The 24,637-nt window shown below is 41.9% G+C and overlaps 1 protein-coding gene across 1 annotated transcript in view; it reads right to left on the minus strand.

The window, feature by feature from the left end:
* LOC134210601 (palmitoleoyl-protein carboxylesterase NOTUM) overlaps window positions 1–24,392 on the minus strand; it is a 62,553-nt gene extending 38,161 nt beyond the window's left edge. The window contains exon 1 of the mRNA XM_062686721.1: window positions 22,628–24,392. Coding sequence (XP_062542705.1) covers window positions 22,628–22,744 — 117 coding nt within the window. The 5' untranslated portion in view covers window positions 22,745–24,392. The remainder of the gene's footprint in view (window positions 1–22,627) is intronic.
* Window positions 24,393–24,637: the final 245 nt, after the last annotated feature.

The following is a 24,637-nucleotide window of genomic DNA, read 5'->3' on the forward strand; positions in this document are numbered from 1 at the left end:
TAAACAAATTTGGACTTGTCTTGTTTGCGCCACTTGAAAGCGGTGCCGCCGCCGCCCAGCTCCCGAGGGGGTACACTCGGTTTATGTTGAGTTTGCTCTCGATCTCCGGGGAGCGTAGGTAGAGATGTCGTAAAATCTCAATTAATCGATTAGTAACTAATCGATTACTCTCGAGTCTTGACGATTATTGAATCGATTCTTCGTTGGGAGGTAATCGATTCAAAATTAATCGATTATCAAAACGATAAATCGATTAATCGAAGTAATCGACATCTTATAGCTGTCGTAAAATCCCGATTAATCGATTAGTAACTAATCGATTACTCCCGATTCTTGTCGATTATTGAATCAATTAATCGTTGGGAGGTAATCGATTCAAAATTAATCGATTATCGCAAAGATTAATCGATTAATCAAAGTAATCGATTAATTTGCGACATCCCTAAGCGTAGGCAGTTTGCAATTGCTTCGGCGGCAGCAGCAACAGCAGCAGCGGTCATTCCGGGTGCGGAAAGAGATTTCCGCACGAAGTGCTAATTTATGAACTTCAAGCCTAGTAAGCATGTTCCACCGAAGTAAATCAAGATTTGTTGTTGATTCTGTTCAGTCTGGTAATCGATCGAACGCGTAATTATTTCTTTGGAAGTGCCACAAGCTGGGATAAGTTGAACACAATGTTCAATGTGAAAGAAGCTTTCGAATTTGTTTGCTTTATTATTTTACAAATTATGCGTTCTACGCAGTTCTTCCGCTTGATCAACAAAAATCGATGCTGATACAAAAAATACATCTAACGCTTTACTTTTGTAAGGACATGGCCGTCAATATGGTTTTCTTCTGGCATTTAAATGTCATTGCAACTCGCACAGTGACAAACATTATCCAATAATAAATAATTGATTGTTTCTACTGATTACGAGTAGTAATCGAACTGTATCCGTTTTGTCGAAGCAATGGCCTCAGAATTGACCTTTCTTGGTGCGTATTAAGCGTTTAAAACAATCAAGGCAGTTCAAATGTCATACCTAAAGCATGTTTTCCAAAAAAAATGATTCACGAGGAATGTAGAGTTCCAGAACCATTCTCACTTTATCGGAACTGTATCAAGGCCCTTTATTTTGACCCGATTCCGTACCCTTTCGCCAAATGAGCTCACCGTCGTACACCCAAACGGATCCGGGCTTGCTGTTTTGATAAAAACAGACGATGCCGCGCGCGTCGTCATCGATCGTTACGCAAGTTGATAAACGCCGCCACTATCAAAAGAAAACCGGTCCAGCCGGGTACCCGGAATGCCCCGGTCCGCGTCCCGTCCGATCTCTCGCGCGCTCTTCGCACATTTTGGAATGCGCGACTGCGAATCAACCCAACATCGTACATGTACGTTGAGGTACGAATGGAGATACAGGTTCAGGTTGGTCACGACGAACGGGCGAGGTGGTGGCGAATTTTTTTTTTCGATCGCACTTTGAGGTGGTGATTTACGGTCCCCATTGAATGTCATCCGGTCCCCCCCGCCGTAGAGCTGCGTGCGGTGTAGCACGGTAGCCAATTTCGGAGGATAAGCCTTCCGTGAGAGAGCGAGAGAGAAAGAGAGCAAGAGAAACCGCGAGTACCGAGTCAGTCGGTCCAATTCTTCAAGTAAGGAGTAAATTGGACTAAGTCGGCAGTGATGGAACTGACCGAGAGCACACCCCAGTTGAGCAGCTGGTTGATGCGGTTTTGTGGTTCTACGGCCCCGATTCCATCCAGTGATATTGGATACGGAAGGTTGCCAGCGGCGACGTAAGTTCAGTTGCAGAGAAGCATAACAAACCAAAGATCAAAGGAGTTTTGCCGCCGTGAGAAATGGATGTCTCTCGTTCTCTCGCGTGCTCCATCCATGGTGGTGTTGGTCACCGTCGGAAGCAGAAATTTACCTTGAGACTGCGAGCAAGGGGGAGATGGTATGGAATGTACCAAAACCAGTTACATATAATATCCTGTTTGAGTCTATTATTAAAATATTTTGCTTTCAAAGAGCACCAGAAATATAATGTAGGACATCTAAGGTTAAGTATGTCACAATAGGATCCTTGGAATATTTATATAATTATTCCGAATGCATGTTGTGCAACTCAGGGGCTATACCTATGCACGTTCTAGACATGTTCCTCACATTTTCCCTTTTATTTAACACAAAAAAAATAACAAGAAAAGAAATTTAAAAAAAAGTTTGTCTTTATTTTTTGTTCATCAAGTGTCTGTCTGGTTTTAATTGAAATTCATAACATTTTAGTTACGCTAAACGATTATAAGCACACATTTTTTTACAGATCAGCTTATCCGTATGTTTTGTGTTCAAAAACACTATGTTACGTGTCATTCCTCCGGACTTTTTACTAATACAGAAAAGAGAACTTAGACACCCTTGCTTCACGTTCAGGTGTCCCACCACGCAAAATTTTGTTTATTGCGATCAACAGTAATCTTCTGACGGGCGTCCAACCAATTCTGACAAATAGTCTCATGCATTGTTCTATGCATGCAGACCACGCAGAATTGTCATCATTTCTATCCAAAATACATAAAATAACATTAAATACGGGTGTCCCGGTAACGCAGAGGAAGAAACTCACACACCAATTTCATGTCAAAAAATTGAAGCCTTTCAAATAATCGGTTGCTATCAGAACCAGTAATCTACTCTGTTCTCCGGGGACGGGTACTTTGTTCTCCGGAAAAAAATATAATGACCAGCGTGTAGTACAGAACAACACCAAGCCGGCAAGCTTTCAATTGTGCAATGTGTAACAGGCGGACAACGCGGATAATGTGGTTCAGTGCGTTAATTGTGCCAATTTGAGGCCCTTCTCCTGTGCCGGAGTAGGTAACTGATTCGATAAAAAGAATTGGAATCAAGTTTGTATGAAGTGCGTACCAGCTCCCACAAGGTCTGCCTCGATCCGGGTTTTAGCCAGTCGGAAGGCTAGGCTCGTGCTAAGAATTCGTCGTTTGGAGAAAGAAAAGCGTTCAGGAAGATCAGGAGTGTCAGATTCGTTTGTTGAAGAAGATGACATAGAAAATCGCAGTAAACGGAGTTAGATTGACAATATTGAGAAACGAAATCGGTCAGAGCAAGTAACAGAATGTATGAAGCAATAATCACATACAGTTCAAACACTGTGGAGTAGTTGATTTACTATCGCTGAGTGGGCGCAAGTAGGAAAGAGCTACCAACCGTGATGATTGTTAACGAGGCAGGCGCAACGGAAGGAAATGGACTCAGTCCGTCATTCCAACTAGACGTACCTCAAAATCTACCGAGAGAATCCTTCATTGGATCAAATACAGCAGCTTTGTAAACATTTTGGGGTGAGCAGACAATTTCAATGGATATCCAAGCTCATACCCTCCAACCAACTAACAGCAACGAAGTCTTGCTGCTCATCATTCTCCAACATCCATCCAATGCAACCGTAGACACCGCATTTGCTTAGATTATAAGCTATTATAAGGATTGCGGTTTGTGGTGCAGTCAACTATCCATCGGATCATCTTAGTTGGCAAACATTTGTTCCTCCTCGGTTCCTAATATCGGAAATGATGGAAGTGTTTTGGCTGCATTACAAGTGTAGCGACCCTCCCGAAGCTGTTATCAGCAATACATGTAGTGACACGTGATATCCAGGGTTTTTTGACGACCCGGAAGAATGGCCTTCATTCTTCAGCTCTTTCAACATCAAGTCATGAAAAAATGGATTTTAACAAATACCTGGGCCAAACGCCTCACCCCAAGTGACAGGAAACTCTTTGTATTGTCGATTATTTTGGTCGAAATGTTCGTTTGGCCGAATAGGTCATCAGGCTGAAAAGGCCGTTCCGCCAAAATAGTCGGCATTTTCCCTTGCAGCACGCGTGTTTCACATGGGCTACGACAACTGGTATGTGAACAGATTAAGTTACTATAAAGTTACTGCAAGCATTTTTTCCTGGCATGTGCTGCTCGAGTGGCCCAACAGGTCATTCGACCAAATGTCATTTACTGAAAGGGCAGTATGAGTGAAAATGTCCATCCGTTTGGCTAAATGGCCAAATGGCCTTTCTTTCAAACGACCATTTCGACCAAATGACTTTTTGTCCAAAGGAACATTTTGGTTAAATGACCTATTCGGCCGAACGACTTTTTCAGCAAAATGACTGGTTGGGCCACATGACAATTTCTGTTTAATGACATTTTCGACCAGATGGATTGGTTTATTCGGCCAAATGATAAATTCGTTCGGCTCTCGTCCAAATGATTCTTCCCGTCGTTTAACCAAAAGTCATGCGACGGAAAGGGATCCGAAATTAACTAGCTTGGCTTAGCTTAGACTGACCATGCATATTAATGGTTGCTACCCTGTAAGAAAGCCATCCGAAATTGTTATTACGTCAAAAATGGTTTTACCGAAAATGTCATTTGGCCGAAAGCGACATACAGCATACAGCTCTTTAGCCTAGCGATAAGATGCACGGCTGTAAAGTAAGGCCATGCTGAGGGTAGCTGGGTTCAATTCCCGGTGCCGGGCTAGGCATTTTTTGGTTTAAAAATTTACTGGACTTCCCTGGGCATAAAAGTATCATCGAGTTATCCTCATTATATACGAATGCAAATATGGTAACTTGACTTAGAAACCTCGCGGTAATAACTGTGGACGTGCTGAATGAACATTAAACAGGGGAGTGGCAATGTCCCAGTGGGAGATTTAATGCCAATAAGAAGAAGAAGAAGTCGAAAGATTAATTCGGCCGAAAAAGTTGTTTGCCTTAACTGGTCATTTGGGTAAAAAACGCCGTCTGGCTGAAATGGTCGTTAGGCGAACAAAATGATAATTTGGCCGAAAATGCTGTTTGGTAGAAAATGTCGTTTGGCAGAAAGAGCCATTTGACTCGAAATGTCCTTTCTGCAAAACAACAATTTCAGCCAAATGGCATTTTCTGCCAAATGAATCATTCTTGGCGAAACAACTTTTTTTAAATGGCAATTTCGGCCAAATGGCCCTTTCTGCCAAACGACCTTTTCTGCCAATTGAGCTATTCGGTCAACCGATTTTTTCAGTCAAAGAAACTGTTCGAACACATGACATTTTCGGCCAAGTAATTTTTAGCCGGCCAAACAATTTTTAGCCTTGTAGCCTTAGGATAAATGACTTTATACCAAACGACACTTCTCTGTTCAAAAATTAAATTTCAACAAGAAATTCTTTGGAGTTCAACGGGAAATCCTTCGGAATTCCCACTCACAGTTTTTCAATTTTAAGGAGAGCATTTCGAAAATTCAGCGTGAAATTGTATGAATACGTATAATACGAAAAATTCACTGGAGTTTCAATGTAAACAATGGATAAATAGGGGAATCCTACGGAAATTCCACTGAATCTGTGGACTTTTTCAAATTTGAATCGGCGAATAGACCAGCGGAAAATTATGACAAATATTAAATGACGTCAACGTGACAACGCTTCGATGCAAAAATGTCGTCAGCGGCGCACACCTCTATTGAGGACAAGTGAACCAAAAAAATGACAATAGGGCACTGCACCGAAAAATCTCTTTCTCTTTCGTTCTTCATAAATTTTGACATTTAGTGGCCTTATTGTTTTCTAATTTCTTTGCAACGAAAAAGAGCAGTCCGTGCAGTGCCGTATCAAGGTACCGTCCAAACCATTTATTCATAATCCGTGTCACTATGGTTGAATCATGTTGATCACAAATGGTCGGGGATCAGCCAAAACGCACCAAGCGGCTTTTTGACTGACGGCCGGTATTTTGCTTGCAAAAAGAAAATGGACGTCATTTCATATCAACTCATTCGTACATGTGTTGAAGGATATCCACAGTTATGAGGTTGAGAGACATCCGATACGATTTTTGATCAATTCAATCTTCTAACCGAAAGTTTGGTTAGAAAAACGGGTAATTTTTTGTTGGCGCTTGGTGCGATTTGGCAGAACCCCGGCCAAATGTTATATGGAATAACAGCGCCTCTAGCGTTATAATGCTTATGCTTCTACTTTCTACTATATTAACATATTAACCACTGAGAAAAGTTATGTTGTTGCCCAACTGAGTGCTCCAGTGCAAGTTTCGCGGACATTCAGCGGCATTATTTCGAGGTCGGTAAATTCAGTTGCCAAGGTAGTTCCTCATGGTAGATATTAATGCAAAAAAGTTAAAAAAGGAAATGGAATATGTCCATGCTCAATCCGGCGACTACAGGGAAAAGTTTGCCATCCGAAAAGCGTTGTCTGGTATGCATCAAGCTTTTGCAAATGTTCGAATTTCTGTGGTGTCTTTGGATGTCAGTAGCGCCATCAGCAGTGAATGCATTTGTACTATTGGCCAATGATCAGCCTACTGTAGAGTGGAAGAGAACTCTAGTTTATTCTTTCGTTGTGGTGGTTCCGTTATCTACAAAATCTTAGAATTAGAAAAAAAAATTAAACAATAACTAAAGATCCTCTCATTGCTCGATCTCGGGTAATTAGTTCACCAAGGATCATTTGTCAGCTGACAACAGAAATTGGGAAAAAAAAACTCTTTCACAAAGAAAGGCTGTATTCAATTCGACCATAGGTGTGATAGCGTTTACAGTTCTAACATATTAATATGGGACAAGATTTCAATCGTTCAACGACCAATCAACACACTTTTAATGTTCATCTTTTCAGAGTGTACTAATATCTGTGTTTGCGACACAGTTGCTCTGGAAATTTTAGTTTAAATTCGATAAAAATGACACCAAAAATCTTCTGTAACTTTTGAACCGTATAAGTACACAAAAAAAATAATGAAAACTAATCATCGCGTAAAAATACAGACGCGGAAAATTACACTATTCTGAGCATACCTGAATCTTTTCCATCTATTTCGCCCTGAATGTATGCAGTTTGTATAGCATTATGCCACTTAATCGAATAATTAGTGACAAAATGCAATACAAATTGCATACATTCAAGCAAAAATATCGTTTAAAATTACGCTCTTTTTGGCATTCTCTTTATGTGCATTATTTTCGTATAAGTTTCAACAACTTTTTCTATCTGTGTAAAAAACCTGAAAATTTGAGCAAATCTTATTTATAGTGTATTGTTTACATCTGTAGAGTTTCATAGTTTTTCATACAGTGGATCCAATCATGCCGTCGGAACAAGAAATTGCCAGGGACAAATTTTTGTGCATCTAAAATCAAAATCCAGAGGCGTCCCACCGATCGATCGCTAAAATAGCTCGAGATTGCAGATTCAACTGTGTCTCGTGTAATAAGAACCTTCAAGGAGCGTCTGAGTGTTCAAAGGAAAGAAGGGAGTGGTCCAATGGACAGTTATTAAGTTGTTCACCGAATCGTTTTGCATCGGCATGGATGACGAAACCTACTTCAAAGCTGAATTCCGTCAACTTTCTGGGCAAGAATATTTTATTGCCAAGTCTAAATTCGAAGTTCCGGAGGATATCCGAACGAAGGAGTTATCAAAATTTGCAACAAAGGTAAGCGATTTGCGGATGTGGTGAAGTAAGCGCTCCCTTCATTACTTAAGGCTCTATAAACCGTGATCAATTTGATGATGAAGATGATTTTATTCTCATTCGCACTAATCTTCTTCTTCTTATTGGCATTACATCCCCACACTGGGACAGAGCCGCCTTGCAGCTTAGTGTTCATTAAGCACTTCCACAATTAACTGCGAGGTTTCTAAGCCAGGTTACCATTTTCGCATTCGTATATCTTGAGGCTAACACGATGATACTTTTATGCCCAAGGAAGTCGAGATAATTTCCAATCCGAAAATTGCCTAGACCGGCACCGGGAATCGAACCCAGCCACCCTCAGCATGGTCTTGCTTTGTAGCCGCGCGTCTTACCGCACGGCTAAGGAGGGCCCATTCGCACTAATACTAATGCAATTTTAGCCAAAATTCAATATTTCACTGCTATTCACCAACTTACCTCTGTCAACGTATATTCATGGTATTTTCATATGAATTTTTCACTCATCCAGCTAATTAATTATTAATTAATTGACTGTAAAGCGCTTAAAACTGCTTTTTTCCTAGACAATTTTTGAATACTAATTGTACACACACCAACACTTTTGTCTTTGATGTTGAACACCAATTTCTTCACTTCATGTCGAAAAACCAACGAAAACTGCTTTAAAAAATTTGAAGTGAGAGACAAATTTGACGGCCGTATTGTGAATGTTGCAAAATTCGGAACACCCAAATTCACTACCGCATTAGGTGAAATAGTGCGCTCAAAATCTCGGCAAAGCAACTAATGTCGAATTCGTTTTTAAACCTGGGTCAGTGTCAACCCGAACCCTGAATAAAAAAACGTTTTCAGTTCCATCTGTCATTGGATATGGTGGTGTGCGTGGCATCGTGTTTGTTTTGATTCGAAACATATGATCGACACCATACCGATTTTACCAGTGCACTGGCTGTTTGTGGGCCACAACGAATCAGATCATGATAAAAAATGATTAAGTACGCGCTCTGATTTTCGCGAATTACGAAATTTACTTTTGGATGGATATATCTACCTTTTCGCTTCTTCAGGAATTCCTCCGCAAGTTCTTGCAGGCATTTACTCGGAGTTTCTTTCCGGAATTCCTCCGGATGTTTCTTCAGAAATTCCTTCGGAAATTTCTTCAGGAATCTATTCATAAGTTCCTCTTCTTCCTGAAGTTACGATCGGAACTCGGGAGTTCGTTAGGAAAGTTCCGAAGTTCCTTAAAAATTTCCTTCGGAAGTTCCTTCAGAAAATCTTTGGAACATTCCTTCAGGAATTCCTCCCAAAAATACTTCAAAACTTCTTCCGGAAGTTCCTTCAGTAAATCATTTGGAAATTCATTCATGAAATCCTACTCAAATTCATTTATGAGTTCTTCCAGAAGTACCGTCAGGTATTCCTCCGGAAGTTCCTCCAGAATTTCCTCCAGGTATTCCTCCGGTGGTTCATCCAGGAATTCCTCCGGAAGTTCCTCCAAGAATTCGTCCGAAAGTTCCTCCAGAAATTGCTCCGGAAGTTCCTCCAGGAGTTCCTTCAGAGATTCCTCCAGGAATTCCTCTAGATCTTCCTTCAGAATTTCTCAGGAAGTTCCTCCAGGAATTCCTCCGGAAGTTCATCCAGGAATCCCACCAGCTGTTCCTCCAGGTATTCCTCCGGAAGTTCCTCCAGAAACTCCTACGGAAGTTCCTCCAGAAATTCCTCTGGAAGCTCCTCCAGAAATCCATCCGGAAGTTCCACCATAAATTCCTCCGGTAGTTCCTCCAGGAATTCCTCCGGAAGTACTCCCAGGAATTCCTCCGGAAGGTCCTCCAGCTGTTCCTCCAAGAATTCCTCCGGAGGTTCCTCCAGAAATTCATTCCGAAAGTTCCTCTAGAAGTTCCTCCAAGGAATACCTCCAGAAGTCCCTCCAAAAATTCCTTCGGAAGTCCCTCCCGAAATTTCTCAGGATACTCCGGAGGAATTCCTGGAGGAACTTCTGAAGGAATTCCAGGGGGAAAATTTTGAAGGAACTTCCGGATGGATTTCTGGAGGAACTTCCGGAAGAACTTCCGGAATAATTCCGGAATAGCTGGTGGAATTCCTGTATTAACTTCCGGAGGAATTCCTGGCAGAAACTTCCTGGAGGAACTTCTGGAGGAATTCCTGAAGGAACTTCCAAAGAAATTCTTGGAAGAAATTTCGTAGGAGTTCTTGGAGGAATTTCCAGATGAACTTCTGGAAAAATATTATGAAGGAATGCCTGAAATATTGCTCTAATGCATTCTGGGAAGAATTCGCAATGGAATGCATACAAGACTTCAAGGAGGAATACCTGAACGAATTATAAGAATTCTTCGAGGAATTTGCATATGATTTTTTGAAGAACTACTTAAAGAAATAATTAATGGGGGAATTTTAGAACAAATTGCAATATAATATTTCTGTTTAAAACAAATTATTCTGGGATTACTGAAAAAAGTCCTAAGGGAATTTAAATATAATGCAAATGTTGACAAATACCACAGGGAATAATTTTTTTCCGTAAAACGGCTTTCGATGCGCATTCTTTATTAAACGCACAAACAGTTTCGTTTTTACTCTGGTTTGTATTTCCCTTCGGCTTGTTTATTCCACCCACATTGTTTTGACAGTTGAAGTGCAGTTGTATTGGTGAACCTGGTGCGAAACCGTGAAACAACACAGTGCGAACCCGACAGCTTTGGGGTTGGAACTAGTGCGAACCTAGTTCCAACCTGAGCGTATAAAAAAACACTTTGACAGCACTTAGGTTGGAACTTTTTAAAAACGAATTCGACATAAGAAATATCAAAACAATACATCGAATATGCTAGTCGACACGCAAACAACTGTATGCATATACAAGAAAAGAATCATCATTTCATCATTGCCAGATTTATTTAAACAAATAATTATTGCGGTTTGTCGAATTAATCAAATCAACCAGAAAAAAAGAAAAGATTATGCAAGCTTCTGTTGGTAGGATGGAGAATTGTTGACATTTAATTTTACCGTACCATTAATCCTACCATGCATTCAATAAAAAAAAAACCACGGCAGCCGCAGCAGCAGCCCAGGTGGGTGTCATCCATATCTCGCACAATGGGTTTGTTTTGCAGCCAACATTGCGCGACTGGTCCTCACTGACATTTTAGGATCCCAATGGGAATCAAATCAGATGTTGGAAACAAAAACAACACAAATACTACCATAAATTTTACTTTGAGATGTTGGTTGCAGAAAGATGGCGTCGTGCCAGGTGGCTGCAGCAGCCACGACCAAGCAGACGACTGCACATACTTTTACTATTTTCTCCCCACCATCAATGTTTTCGTAGAATATTTTCTCAACGTATAATCGGTTTTGGTGGCAAATATACATTTCATTATTCCTTACTCATTTTATAGATTAGAACTAATAAATCAATACCTGCGGCTAGCACTCTTTCAAGGCTGTGTGCCTCAGCCTAATTAACTCGATTATGTTCTATTTGCACTGCGCACAAGAAAGTGTGGATGGATGGCACGAGACTTACGCAGCAGCAAACAAACAGTCTGCGGATGAAGAATAAAAAAGACATTATTTCGTCTTACATTAATTTGGGAAACTGTTTCAGTGTGCTCGGTGCACGATATTTTAAGGATAAAATGTAAATATTCGGAGAATCAAAGTGTTTACTGTACTTTCCCTAAAACTGTATGTTGAAAGCCCAGTGGTGTATGAAGAATGTTAAAATAAGTTTCCATATAATAAATATTTCATAAATGCTCAAAAATAAATATTTTGTTGCATCTGGCAACATTATGTAACAGCTGACAAGCTTTTACCACCCCATTTCCACCCACCTCAAATTTTCGTCACTTTTTTGTACTAGTTGCCTCACCAATACTAACAAGCAATAACGTCATTAATTTTCAAAACAGAATTATGAAGTCTTGAGCCTTAACGTGTTGGAGTTGTACCGAGCTAACGGAATTAAATTTGTGCCAGAAGGTGGTAGGTCATTTGGCATCATGCCGTTTGGCATAAAGGTCATTTGGCATAATGTCGTTTGGCATAACGGCCGTTTGGCCTAATAGTTGTGTGTGTAATGAATCATCAATTTTGGAACTAATGCAAAATATGTTCAATTTTCCTTTATTAATGACGCTTTACATATCATAAGAAACATGTTGCTTTTTGCAAAGTCGTGTTTTTAAAAAGTTTATATAAAAATTAGTGCCCGAAGGCTAAAGGAAATGGGAGATATGATCCTTTCTTCGCGGGATGCTTTTGCTTGGCAGAAGGCAAGAGAGGATATGACTCCTTCTTTCAATTCGGGCATTTGGTCGGTTCAAAGAAAAGGCAGATATTCTTCTTTGAGAGATGCATTTGACCGGCAGAAGGCAAGAGATGATTTGATTCCTTCTTTCATTTCTGGAATTTGATTCAAGGAAAGAGCAGATAGGATACCTTCTTTCAGGAGGAACAATTTATCGGTTTGAGGCAAGGTAAGATGAGATACCTTTTTCCAAAGACTGATTGACAGACTGATTCTTGGACAGAACGGGGCGAAAATGTCATCTACTCAACAGGTGATATGGCCGAAATATCTTTTTTGCCAAACGGTTATTTCTGCCAAACAGCCATAAACAAACTATTCAGCCGAACGACTTTTTCTGGCAAATGTTCTGTTCTGCCGAAAGTCGACTAGTCCATGCCCGCAAACTGGCGCGTTTTTCTTGTCAGCAGATTATGCTGATCAAGACAAAGTTATGCTGCAAATCGTTTATGCCATCCGTAGTAGAGAAGTTTAGGGGTAGTGAAACGCTGAAGGTCATCGTTAAGGAAAGGGTGGAACGCGCTTATGTCCGGCGGTTCCTCATCAGCTGGAACAACGCTGGAGCCCTCATTACGATGCACTTCTTCTCGGCAACCGCCAAGGGAAAACGATTTTTCTTTGGTAAGGTAAAAATTGCTGATCGTAGGTAAGTCATTTGACAAATCCTTGAACTGATTTGTAAATTGAATCCAGCCATTTTGCTTGGGGGCCATCCACAAAGTACATCACGCTCCTAGGGGGGAGGGTTCGAACAACGTGACGACTCATACAAAATTTTAGAGGTTTAATACAAAATGTGACGAAGGGGGGAGGGGGGGTTGAAAATAGCCAAATTTTGCGTGACGTAATTTATGGATCTTCCCTTGCGAATGTTTTGGTTTTGGTAGCACTACGAAGAGCACCTGAATGGTGATGTGGCATGAAACGAAGGTGGCGTGGTAACGAACCTGGGAGCACGCACGCAAAACAAACGTTTTCCAGCTCCAGATCTCCAGGAAATCAAGGGGGAGATTGGTCGGCTGAAAACTACCCAGTCAACACAAAATCGCATATAATGCAACATAAGATGCTAAAGTAGAGGCGATATACGTACATATTGTATGGGGAAGTACCTATATGGCCTCCACTTTAGCATCTTATGTGACATCATATACGATCTTGTGTTGACTGGGAACAAAGCCCCTGGAGTTAACCAACTAGCAGGAGAGCTGTTTAAATACGGTGCTGAGGTACTGGGTAGAGCGCTGCACTGGGTAATTAGCAGAATTTGGAAGGAGAAGCTGGATTGCAGCAACTACCGTGAAATCACATTGAAGCCGTCTACAAGGTACTCTTCCAAATGTTATGCTGCCGACTAACACCAATTGCAGGAGAGTTCCCAGGCGGGATTCACGGGTGAACGCTCTACGCTGCCGCGAGAACAACGCCACACATCATCTATTAATCAATTTCAAAGTCGCATATGATACAATCGATCGAGACCAGCTATTACAGCTAATGCACAAATACGGATTTAGTATTAGCATTAGCATTGAGCAATTCGCACAAATTCGTAGGTGGTACAAGCCAAGACTACAGTCAAACCTCCATGAGTCGATGTTCTATGACTCGATATCGACTCATGGAAGCAAATTCTGCCATGTTAAAAAATAATTTCTGGGCTACTGTGATGGTCCCTTCAAAGAGCTTTTCAAGGAAATTCTATTCCACATCTCGATATTTCCACGAGTCGATGGTCCCTTCAATATCGACTCATGGAGGTTTGACTGTATTATATGAGAGTAGCATCACTTTCATACCACAGATACCACTACCACAGATATTAATTTGGGACTAATCACTATCCCTTAGATGGAAGCAATGCACTCTCCAATAGTCGAGATCTGTCCTGGCCACGTCCTTGCGAATGCTGAGGAAGGGGAAGGATGGTTAGTAGGACACCTACTTAAGAAAGATGCAGAGAACTCTACGACCTCTCATAGGTGCCACGGGAGGTTTTGGGATTGTGTGGAAGGTTATAACAGTAGGAATTGTTTTGGTAGAACGTGAAACACAGAAAGAACTAAGATAGAAATACAAAGTAGGAAAGGGACGAGCCTGGAATTGAACCCATAACCTCCTGCTTATAAGGCAGAAGTGGTAGCCACTAAACCACCGAGCTCGTCAGCTAATGCACAAATACGGATTTCCGGATAAACTGTTAAGGTTGATCAAGGCGGCGATGAATCGGGTGATGTGCGTAGTTCGAGTTTCAGGGGCATTCTCGAGTCCCTTTGAAACGCGCAGAGGGTTACGGCAAGGTGATGGTCTTTCGTGTCTGCTATTCAACATCGCTCTGGAGGGAGTAATACGAAGGGCAGGGATTGACACAAGTGGTACGATTTTCACGAAGTCCGTCCAGTTATTTGGTTTCGCCGACGACATTGATATTATGGCACATAACTTTGAGAGGATGGAGGAAGCCTACATCAGACTGAGAAGCGAACCTAAACGGATTTGACTAGTCATCAACACGTCGAAAACGATGGTAGGAAGAGGTTCAAGAGAAGACAACGTGATCGAGTTTGTATCGGTTGCGGCGAAATCGAAGTGGTCGAAGAATTCGTGTACTTAGGCTCACTGGTGACTGTGACCAGCAGGTTATCCCCTCAGACGAGGCTGTCCGGTGGGTTCACGTGCACCTACCCATGGTAGAGAAGGAACACCCTTGAATAAGCCACGTAAATTCTTATTCTTCCCTTTATAAAAACAGAACGCAATTGAACAATCAAGTTGATAGCCTCTGCCTAACTTTGGACAACAAGCTGACCTCGAAGCAAAAGAACAACAAAACTGTCACCAAATGCAGCGTTTTGCTGAAGATGCTAGTATGTTTGTTATTCGTTTGGTTAGTCTAGTGTAGTCCTAATTGGATCATTCGATGTCGTTTATAGTCGAAACCGTAAGTGAAAAAAAGAGAAATATTAGCCTTATTAAAATTTCCTACTTAACTCAATAGAATCATCAAAATCGCAAACCCATTTTACGGCAGTTTGATCACCCGAGGTACTTGCATTCCCAGCGCAAATTCATCCATCAGCTGCCAACGGCAACAACTTCGAAACATCTGCTCGTCGTGTTGCTGCTGCATCGCACGACCAGGACGACGTCGATTGCAGCAACAACGTTACAATCATCGGCCACAAAACAGCAACAAAATCACTAATTATTGCTCTGGAATCGAACAAGATCCACCAGTTTTGCCAAGGCAGGCAAACGACGCGACGGCTGCTACCAGTGTAGGATTCGTTCGGTCTTCATCGGTGTTGTGCGTTTGAAGATGGGGCCATCAGGGGGTCCGCCGAAGAGACAAGAGTCGTCCGAGGGGGGCTCAGCGGCGGGACGAATCCAAAGCGGCAGCCGCAGCAGCAGCCAGCAGCAATAACAGCAAACCAGCCGACAGCCGAGCAAAAGAGCGAAAAATGAGAGAAGAAATATCACTAATGATACAATAATAATAGTAAACTGTATCTGAAATTATACATAATTTAATAATAAGTGATGGTGGCGGTATCGCGCCTCTTTTAGCCGAGCCTATCAAATTCATTTTGCGGTTGGCGGCTTCGGCGGCGGCTCGTTTGATGTTGCCTTCAACGCGATGCTCGTTAACGCCAAGAAAGGGCTCGTTCATCAAAGCCGAGAACGCGGACGTGTGCGGCAACGAGCGGAACGTGCGACCGGTTGCGGACGGTAGAGAACCGAAGCCCCCAGCAGCCAGTCAGGCAGTCAGTTGTTAGTCGCAGCTTGGAGCCGGTCCGGGGCAGCAGAACATCGGTAGACACGCGTGGTCCAGTCGGTCGAGTCCGAGCCGCAGGAAGGAAGGCGGAATCGGAGCTCTGTGATCGAGCAGCACACGATGGGTTAGGTTAGGATGCTGGGCAACAGAACAGGTGGTGCGGTTGGTGGCAGAAAACGATGCGCTCGTGCTCCAATTGCTCCAAAGCTCGAAACATCGAACGGTGGCTACGGCGTTGGTAGATTGATTCTAGATCAGAAGCTTCCTACGCACCATCGTAGATGCGGCGTTGTTACAACGCACCTCCATCATCATCCGTACGCGTGCGCCTCGATTAATCGCCTTATAATTGCTCGCATGCTCACTGTCGGTAATTATAATGTAATTTAAATAATTTTCCCATTTAATTAATAGCTGTCAGGTTTTCATTCCATCTTCGTCTACTTCGAGAGAGTGCTGCGGGACGATGTTCCGTCAGCTCAGCCTATTCTTTTTCCGCACATGTGAGCGCAAGCGGTTTCCCTTATCAACTTTGCTCTCGGTCTCTCGGTTTCTTGTACAGGCTTCTATTTATATATTGCATCCGACCACGTTGCGCTGGACCGAGCTATTTACGGCCGACCGCAAAAATTAGTACATGCAACAATAAAGGGGAGCTCCCTGCCGGTTTCAGCCGGCGATGCGCCACAATAAAACAAGTTGGTCTTGAGGGTATGCGATATTTCGATACACGCGACAATCCAGATCCAAAACATTGTTTGGAACGCTTTGGTGGAAGGATAGAGTAAATGCCGACACCTGGAAATATAGACCGAGCTTCAGGAAGTAAATCGACTTGGAGTTATGAGGATGTAGCTCGTTACGAAGTACCTCAGTAGCCTCACCGCTCAACTTAATATCCAACAACGGTTCGAATTTAGCTTCATCACCAAGCAGCCCCATATCGCATACTCCTAAACAGTCAGCTTCTGCCGCGCACCGGTGGTTCACCGTGAGAGATCAAAGAGAAAATAGCGAAAATGTATTTATCGAACGAAACTCTTTCAAGTTTTCCGCGCGCGGGAAGACCAACTCGCCGAAGTCCACACTGACTGCTGCTGCAAGGGACTGTCGCATCGTTCGCGACGTCGCACTGTACTACGTAGTACGCCTGCCACGGGCTACAACGAGCAGCCAGCAGCAGCGGCACCAAGACGGTAGCGAGAAAATCACGTGCTCTGGGTGATTAAATCTGCATCTCGGTCGGTCGACCCACGCCTGAATTACCATCCCGCCGTCTCTGGGCAGGGTGATGCTGCGGCCGCCGTAATACCTGTGGTACGTTTGTGATCTTGATTCAAAACAGCAACACCGGACATCAAAGGGACATCCAACGCAACGGGACAGCAACGCGCTGCTGATGTTGACGCACAGAACTGCGTGTTTTCGCTATATTTATATTGGCGAGGAGACTTCAAAGCGGAGACTGCTTTCTGCCGCTGAGGTCAATGGAATTTGATTGGAAACAGATTCGGCATGACACAGAAAAAAAGCGGACAACTGCTGGGGCGCAGAAGTTGAACGAGGTTAGGACTTGCTACAGCACAATTAAATGTTGGCCAAAGTTCGTCTACAAACAGTAAAACTAAATCAAAGCTTGGAGCAATAAAAACACAAAAGAAGTGCCTACTTTCCGGATATCACCAAAAGTGAACATTATTCACAACTTTTATTAAATCGATGTGACAGATTTTATCCGAACTATACACTGGAGTCAATTGGATTGAATTTGGATTAGATTTGGAACAGGTTTGCAGAGGATTTGGATTCGGATGATTATGGATTGGATTTGGATTAGATTTGAATTTAATTTGGAATAGATTTTGATTGTATTTGGATTGGATTGAATTTGGATTGGATTAGAATTGAATTTTGATTACATTCCTATTTAAATAGGAATTTAATATGAATTGCATTTCGATTGATTTGGATTGGATTCGAATTCTGCTTTGGATTTGGATTGGAATTGAATTGGATTTGATTGGTTTTGGGAGTTAGGAGTTAGGGACAAGAGGTCAATTGGCAATCGAAAAACAAAAGGTCGAATAACAAAATGTCGAAAGACAAAAGGTCGAAGGGACAAATGGTCGAAAACAACAAAAGGTCGAAAAGGACTTCCTTCTTCCTCCCTCCTTTTCCTTTTGCTCTGCTCCTTGTTTTTTCTTCTATCTCTGTTCATCCTTTTTCCTTCTTTCTTTATCGTTTTCTTTCTCCTTTATCCATCTTCCGTTTTTTCTCCATTCTTCCTTTTTCCATTTTTTTCGTACTTTTTCCTTCTTCTGTCATCTTTTCTCCTTCTTCCTTCTTTCTTTTTTCATCTGACTTCTTCTTTTTGACTTCTTCCTTTCCCTTCTTAAATCTTCCTTCTTCTTCCTTTACTCTTTTTTCTTCCTTCTTACTTCTTCCTTCTTCCTTTTTCCTTCTTCCTTCTTCCTTCTTCCTTCTTCCTTCTTCCTTCTTCCTTCTTCCTTGTTCCTTCTGCCTTCTTCCTTCTTCCTTCTTACTTTTTCCTTCTTCCTTCTTCCTTCTTCCTTCTTCTTTCTACCTTTTTCTTCTTCCTTCTTCCTTTTTCCTTTTTACATTTACCTTTTCCATATTTCTTCTTCCTTCTGCTTTCTGTCTTCTTCCTTCTTCCTTCTTCCTTGTTGCTTCTTCCTTTTTTCTCATTCCTTCCTTCTTCTTTTTGACTTCTTCTTCTTGACTTCTTCCTTTCCCTTCTGAAATCTTCCTTCTTCTTCCTTTACTCTTCTTTCTTCTTTCTCACTTCTTCCTTCTTCCTTTTTCCTTCTTCCTTCTTCCTTCTTCCTTCTGCCTTCTTCCTTCTTACTTTTTCCTTCTTCCTTCTTCTTTCTACCTTTTTTCTTCTTCCTTCTTACTTTTTCCTTCTTCCTTCTTCTTTCTACCTTTTTTCTTCTTCCTTCTGCTTTCTGTCTTCTTCCTTCTTCCTTCTTCCTTGTTGCTTCTTCCTTTTTGCCTTTCTCGTACAACAAAGTTGTACCAGAAGGCTATAATTTCACTCCAAAAGCCAAATTTTGATAGAAGGCTCGGAGACCCATAGTGTTATATACCAATCGACTCAGCTCGAAAAACTGAGCACATGTCTGACTGTGTGTGTGTGTGTGTGTGTGTGTGTGTGTAGCCCCGGGAATTTTTTATTGTTAAACATGTTTCATATAGAAGGACTTGACCGATTCGAGTGCAACTAGTTTCATTCGACGGAGAAACTTTCCTAGTTGGACACTATTGTTTTTGTTTGCTAATATCTCATGCGGTTTGAATAATATTTCTATTTTTCTTTTATCAAATACGCTGTGTACATGCACATTTTAAATCATTAATCAATTTAGCCGTGACGCAATCCATTACTCTCATAGTTGAGTTATTTTTAAGCAGCGTGATATAATCGCATCAAAGCTATTAACCGCCTAAATGTAGACAATTTACGTTGCATTTACCATACTAATTCGAATTCAACACATTGAATCGAGAAAGGCATAATCACCACTGGTGGATAAATTTGGGTTTTTCTTATTCCTTCCTCCTTCTTTGTACTTTCTTCGTCCTTATTTCTTTTTCTTTCTTCCTTCTCTCTTTTTCCTTCTTCTTTGTTGTTTCGCTTTTCTTTCTTCTACCTTCAATCTTCTTCCTTCCTCCTTCATCCTTCTTCATTCTTCCTTAATTCTTTTTCATTCTTACTTCTTCCGTTTTTCTTTTTCCTTCTTCCTTTTCAGTATTTCCTTTTTCTTTATTCTTTCTTCCTTATAACCTCTTCCTTCTTCCTACTCCATACTCCCTTCTTCCTTCTTCATTTCTTCTTTAATCTTCCTTCTTCCGTCTTCCTTTTTCTTTCTGCCATCTTCCTCATTCTTTCTTCCTTTTTCCTTCTCACTTCTTCTCCTTCCATCTTTTTTTTATTGATTAATTATTTTAGAGCGTCTTAGGGGAAATGCTACAAGGTTAAAAGACTATTATTCTTCCATTTACTTCCACTATTATTATTTTAGTATTTTTTTATTCTTTTACTTCTTTTCTTCCAAAATTTTGCCCCTTTCGACCTTTTGTACTTTCGACTTTCTGTCATTTTCGACGTTTTGGATTGGATTTGGATTTGGATTGGATTTGGATTGGATTTGGATTGGATTTGGATTGGATTTGGATTGGATTTGGATTGGATTTGGATTGGATTTGGATTGGATTGATTGATTTGGATTGGTTTGGATTGGTTTGGATTGGTTTGGATTGGTTGGATTGATTGGTTTGGATTGATTTGGATTGGTTTGATTGATTTGGATTGGTTGGATTGGTTTGGATTGGTTTGGATTGGTTTGGATTGGATTTGGATTGGTTTGGATTGGTTGGATTGGTTTGGATTGGTTTGGTTGGTTTGGATTGGTTTGGATTGGTTTGATTGGTTTGGATTGGTTTGATTGGTTTGGATTGGTTTGGTTGGTTTGGATTTGGTTTGGATTGGTTTGGTTGATTGATTGGATTGGTTTGGATTGGTTTGATTGGTTTGGATTGGATTTGGATTGGTTTGGATTGGTTTGGATTGGTTTGGATTGGATTTGGATTGGTTTGGATTGGTTTGATTGGTTTGGATTGGTTTGGATTGGATTTGGATTGGTTTGGATTGGATTTGGATTGGTTTGGATTGGTTTGATTGGTTGGATTGGTTTGGATTGGATTTGGATTGATTGGATTGGATTGGTTTGGATTGGTTGGATTGGTTTGGATTGATTTGGATTGGATTTGGATTGGATTTGGATTGATTTGGATTGATTTGGATTGGATTTGATTGATTTGGATTGATTTGATTGGATTTGGATTGATTTGGATTGGTTTGGATTGGATTTGATTGGTTTGGATTGGTTTGATTGGTTTGGATTGGTTTGATTGGTTTGGATTGGTTTGGATTGGTTTGGATTGGTTTGGATTGGTTTGGATTGGTTTGGATTGGTTTGGTTGGTTTGGATTGGTTTGGATTGGATTTGGATTGGTTTGGATTGGTTTGGATTGGTTTGGATTGGTTTGGATTGGTTTGGATTGATTTGATTGGATTTGGATTGGTTTGGATTGGTTTGGATTGGTTTGGATTGGTTTGGATTGGTTTGGATTGGTTTGGATTGGTTTGGATTGGTTTGGATTGGTTTGGTTGGATTTGGATTGGTTTGGATTGGTTTGGATTGGATTTGGATTGATTTGGATTGGTTTGGATTGGATTTGATTGGTTTGATTGGTTTGGATTGGTTTGGATTGGTTTGATTGGTTTGGATTGGTTTGGATTGGATTTGGATTGGATTTGGATTGGTTTGGATTGATTTGGATTGGTTTGGATTGGTTTGGATTGGTTTGGATTGGATTTGATTGGATTTGGATTGGTTTGGATTGGATTTGATTGGTTTGGATTGGTTTAGATTGGTTTAGATTGGATTTGATTGGATTTGGATTGTATTTGGATTGGTTTCGATTGGTTTCGATTGGTTTCGATTGGTTTGGATTGGTTTGGATTGGATTTGATTGGTTTGGATTAGATTTGGATGTGGATTGGTTTGGATTGGATTGGTTTGGATTGGTTTGGATTGGTTTGGATTGAATTTGGATTGGTTTGGATTGGTTTGGATTGATTTGGATTGGTTTGGATTGGTTTGGATTGGTTTGATTGGTTTGGATGTGGATTGATGTGGATTGGTTTGGATTGATTGAATTTGGATTGGTTTGGATTGGATTTCGATTGGTTTGGATTGATTTGGATTGGTTTGGATTGGATTTGGATTGATTTGGATTGGATTTGGATTGGATTTGGATTGGTTTGGATTGGTTTGGATTGGTTTGGATTGGTTTGGATTGGATTTGATTGGTTTGGATTGATTTGGATTGGATTTGGATTGGTTTGGATTGGTTTGGATTGGTTTGGATTGGTTTGGATTGGTTTGGATTGGATTTGATTGGTTTGGATTGGTTTGGATTGGTTTGATTGGTTTGGATTGGTTTGGTTTGGATTGGATTTGGATTGGTTTGGATTGGTTTGGATTGGTTTGGATTGGTTTGGATTGGTTTGGATTGGTTTGGATTGGTTTGGATTGGTTTGGATTGGATTTGGATTGGATTTGGATTGGATTTGGATTGGATTTGGATTGGATTCGGATTGGATTTGGATTGCATTTGGATTGGATTTGGATTGGATTTAGATTGGATTTAGATTGGATTAGGATTGGATTTAAAAAAAAAAATATTTTTTTCTCTAATGAATGATGAACATGCATTTGAATTTTTTTTTTGGATAAAAATTACATTTTGGATTAAAATTGACCACTACAGCACGGCATAAAAAAGATTTAGCTAGGAGGGTTCCGTTTTAAGCCCCCTTCTCAATAAATACGTTTTCAATCAAAACATTTTTACAATTTATTACAACTGTGGTTTCTTGTGAACATTTGATGTATGGTATGGATCCTTTTGCTTTGTCTAATGAATCATTGTTTTAAGTACAAATTGCGGGATATGAGAACGAAATTACGAAAATGTCACGGAATGTCATGACATTAATTTCATTTGACACTAATTTGGCTATCATGCCGCCGATTTCAGATTTACAGCAGAGTCCTATAAGAAAATCTTTCAAGGTCCTTAAATGTTCTTCATTAAAAAACAAGAAATGTAATTAGCTTTTGAAATGAGTTATTGGAAAATTAATTTCATAACATCTAAATGACATTTACAAAACTGGACTTTACATCTTAAATCTATTCCCATTTAATTAAAAATGTAGAACTGGTCACCAGAAAGATAAACAACAATTTACACTAAAATGAATACACATCAAACACGCTAAAGTATCTCTAAATTAACGCATAAAAGGGCACATAATTGAATCAAAGTCCGAACCCCCTTTGATGTCCATTCCATCCAACAAGAGCTCGAAAACCAAAACAAACCACAACTACTGCTTCGCAGCTACTCACCCGCAGTAAATTCCCACATGCGCCAGCTTTCCTCATCGTACTGCACCGTTGCCGCATGCTGCCCCTGCGAGTCACGTTCTCGCGCACGTTGCTTTCTTCCTCCGCCCGAAACACCATATCAAAACACTGCTCTTCGCTTCCGTGACACCACCGGGTTCTATTTCTTCTTTGATCCACCACCACTCTGCTAGCGTTTGATGTCGAACTACTATTTTCCAATTAAAACGCCCGGTCTTATAGCCAAACAAACTTCAATTGGACCATTCCCGCTATTAATGCGCACTTTGATCGTCGAGTCGCGTGCGCGGTTTGTATGTTGCGTATTTATGTCGTTGCACTTTGATGTCGCACCCGTTTCCACCTTCAGTACGACCAACGGCGAAAGCCCCCGTTCACACCCGGACACCTTCTTCTCGCAAAACTCGCGCAGTTTTTTCCACTTTCATATCCATCGCATTCCAATTCGAATTCTTCACACTACGGCACAACCGCGGCAGCCGATCACCTCACATAGCACAGCAAGCACCGAGCAAGGGGCCCACTTTCTTCTTGCGACGACCTTTATCGGCCTCCGCCAGAGCACTCAGGGCATCGGGATGGACAATCGCTGTTCGCATTAAACTTCAATTACCGCGCGACGTCCGACGACCCTCGACAACGAAGAATGCGCAATCATTTCGCACTTCTCGCACCCCACGCACCGCCAATCACCGGTTCGACCCCGGGTAGGCTTTTTGCTTGTTTTGTTGTTTTTTTTCGGTCACCTGACCACTTTCTTTCACCTTCGTTATCTCCACACTCTTGACCTCCGGTTCCCGCAGAGCTTTCAAGCTCGAGTCGTTGATTGGACGCGGGGACGAAACTGCCAATCTTCCAAAAAACTTTCAAAGCCGCACGAGGCGTACACGCGTAAGACACACTTAATTAATCAAACTCTCGCAACGCAAAACCGAACTTCGAATTTCTTCGCGCAATGTAACTAACTGGGGCCTTCTTCCTTGCGAGAAGCGTCCCTGTCGAGCCGCGAAAAACACTCCAAAACTTGACTCTTTTACGTTCTCTTCACCTGTCTGTGCCGCAGCAGGCCATGGAGATGCACGGCAACAAAACAAAAACGCCGCCGCCGCCAGCAGTTAATTTGCGTATCACCCGCTCGCTCTTCACACGCGGTCGCGGTCTCCACCACGGTCACGGACGAAATGTTTCAAATTCCTTCGACTTTACCGCCAAAGTCCGGTCTTTGTGGTTCGGTTTGCCGACCCCTGATAACACACTCGGTCCCGCAACACTCACGGCACCACAACAACAACCGCCAACCACCGTCACCGTTCTTTTGCCAAACACCGTGTCAACGACTGCCTCAATCTTGAACCGAGCGAGAAAAGATCCTCGATCTTCAGCAGAGCGCACCGAACATCTCACTCCGACGACTGATCACTGGGAAGTGTTTCACCGAATGTTGCGCTGCACTCTTCAAGGGTTCGATGAATGGAACTTTTCCCGCACAGCAGCACCCGCCGCAGCTTCAGCACGTGAGAGCGCATGAACCGTTCGAAGGAAAACCTTGCTCTCGCAGTGAGCCGAAACCACCCCGGATTGGTATTGGTGGAAAACCATGTGAAGCAGCGAGCGCGCAATTTCTATGCTGCTCACACTCTCCCGCTCGCTCAGCTCTCTCATGCTCAACACGTTCCGTCCATAAACATAATTCTTCCGTTTTGCACCCCGCTACCTGCGCCACGGACCACTCCGATCCGACGACGGCCGTATTTATCTGTCGTAATCTCCGTAATCGGGGTCTCGGGCCTCTGCCCCGGTGCGGTGGCGGCGGCGGCTTTCTTTTTGACTCCCGCTCTCTGTCATCTTTGCCGCCAATTACGCCCTGTTAATAATTGGTGGTGAGATTTCGATCATGCTGCTCGTTTGTGAGTGCGGTTGTGAGGGCCGTGTGCGACGCGGGCAGGAAGGTGGGCGGTGGTGTGTCAACGCTCGTATCCTACAACTTGCTCC

The sequence above is a fragment of the Armigeres subalbatus genome, chromosome 2, assembly GCF_024139115.2.
Source record: "Armigeres subalbatus isolate Guangzhou_Male chromosome 2, GZ_Asu_2, whole genome shotgun sequence".
NCBI lineage: Eukaryota > Metazoa > Arthropoda > Insecta > Diptera > Culicidae > Armigeres > Armigeres subalbatus.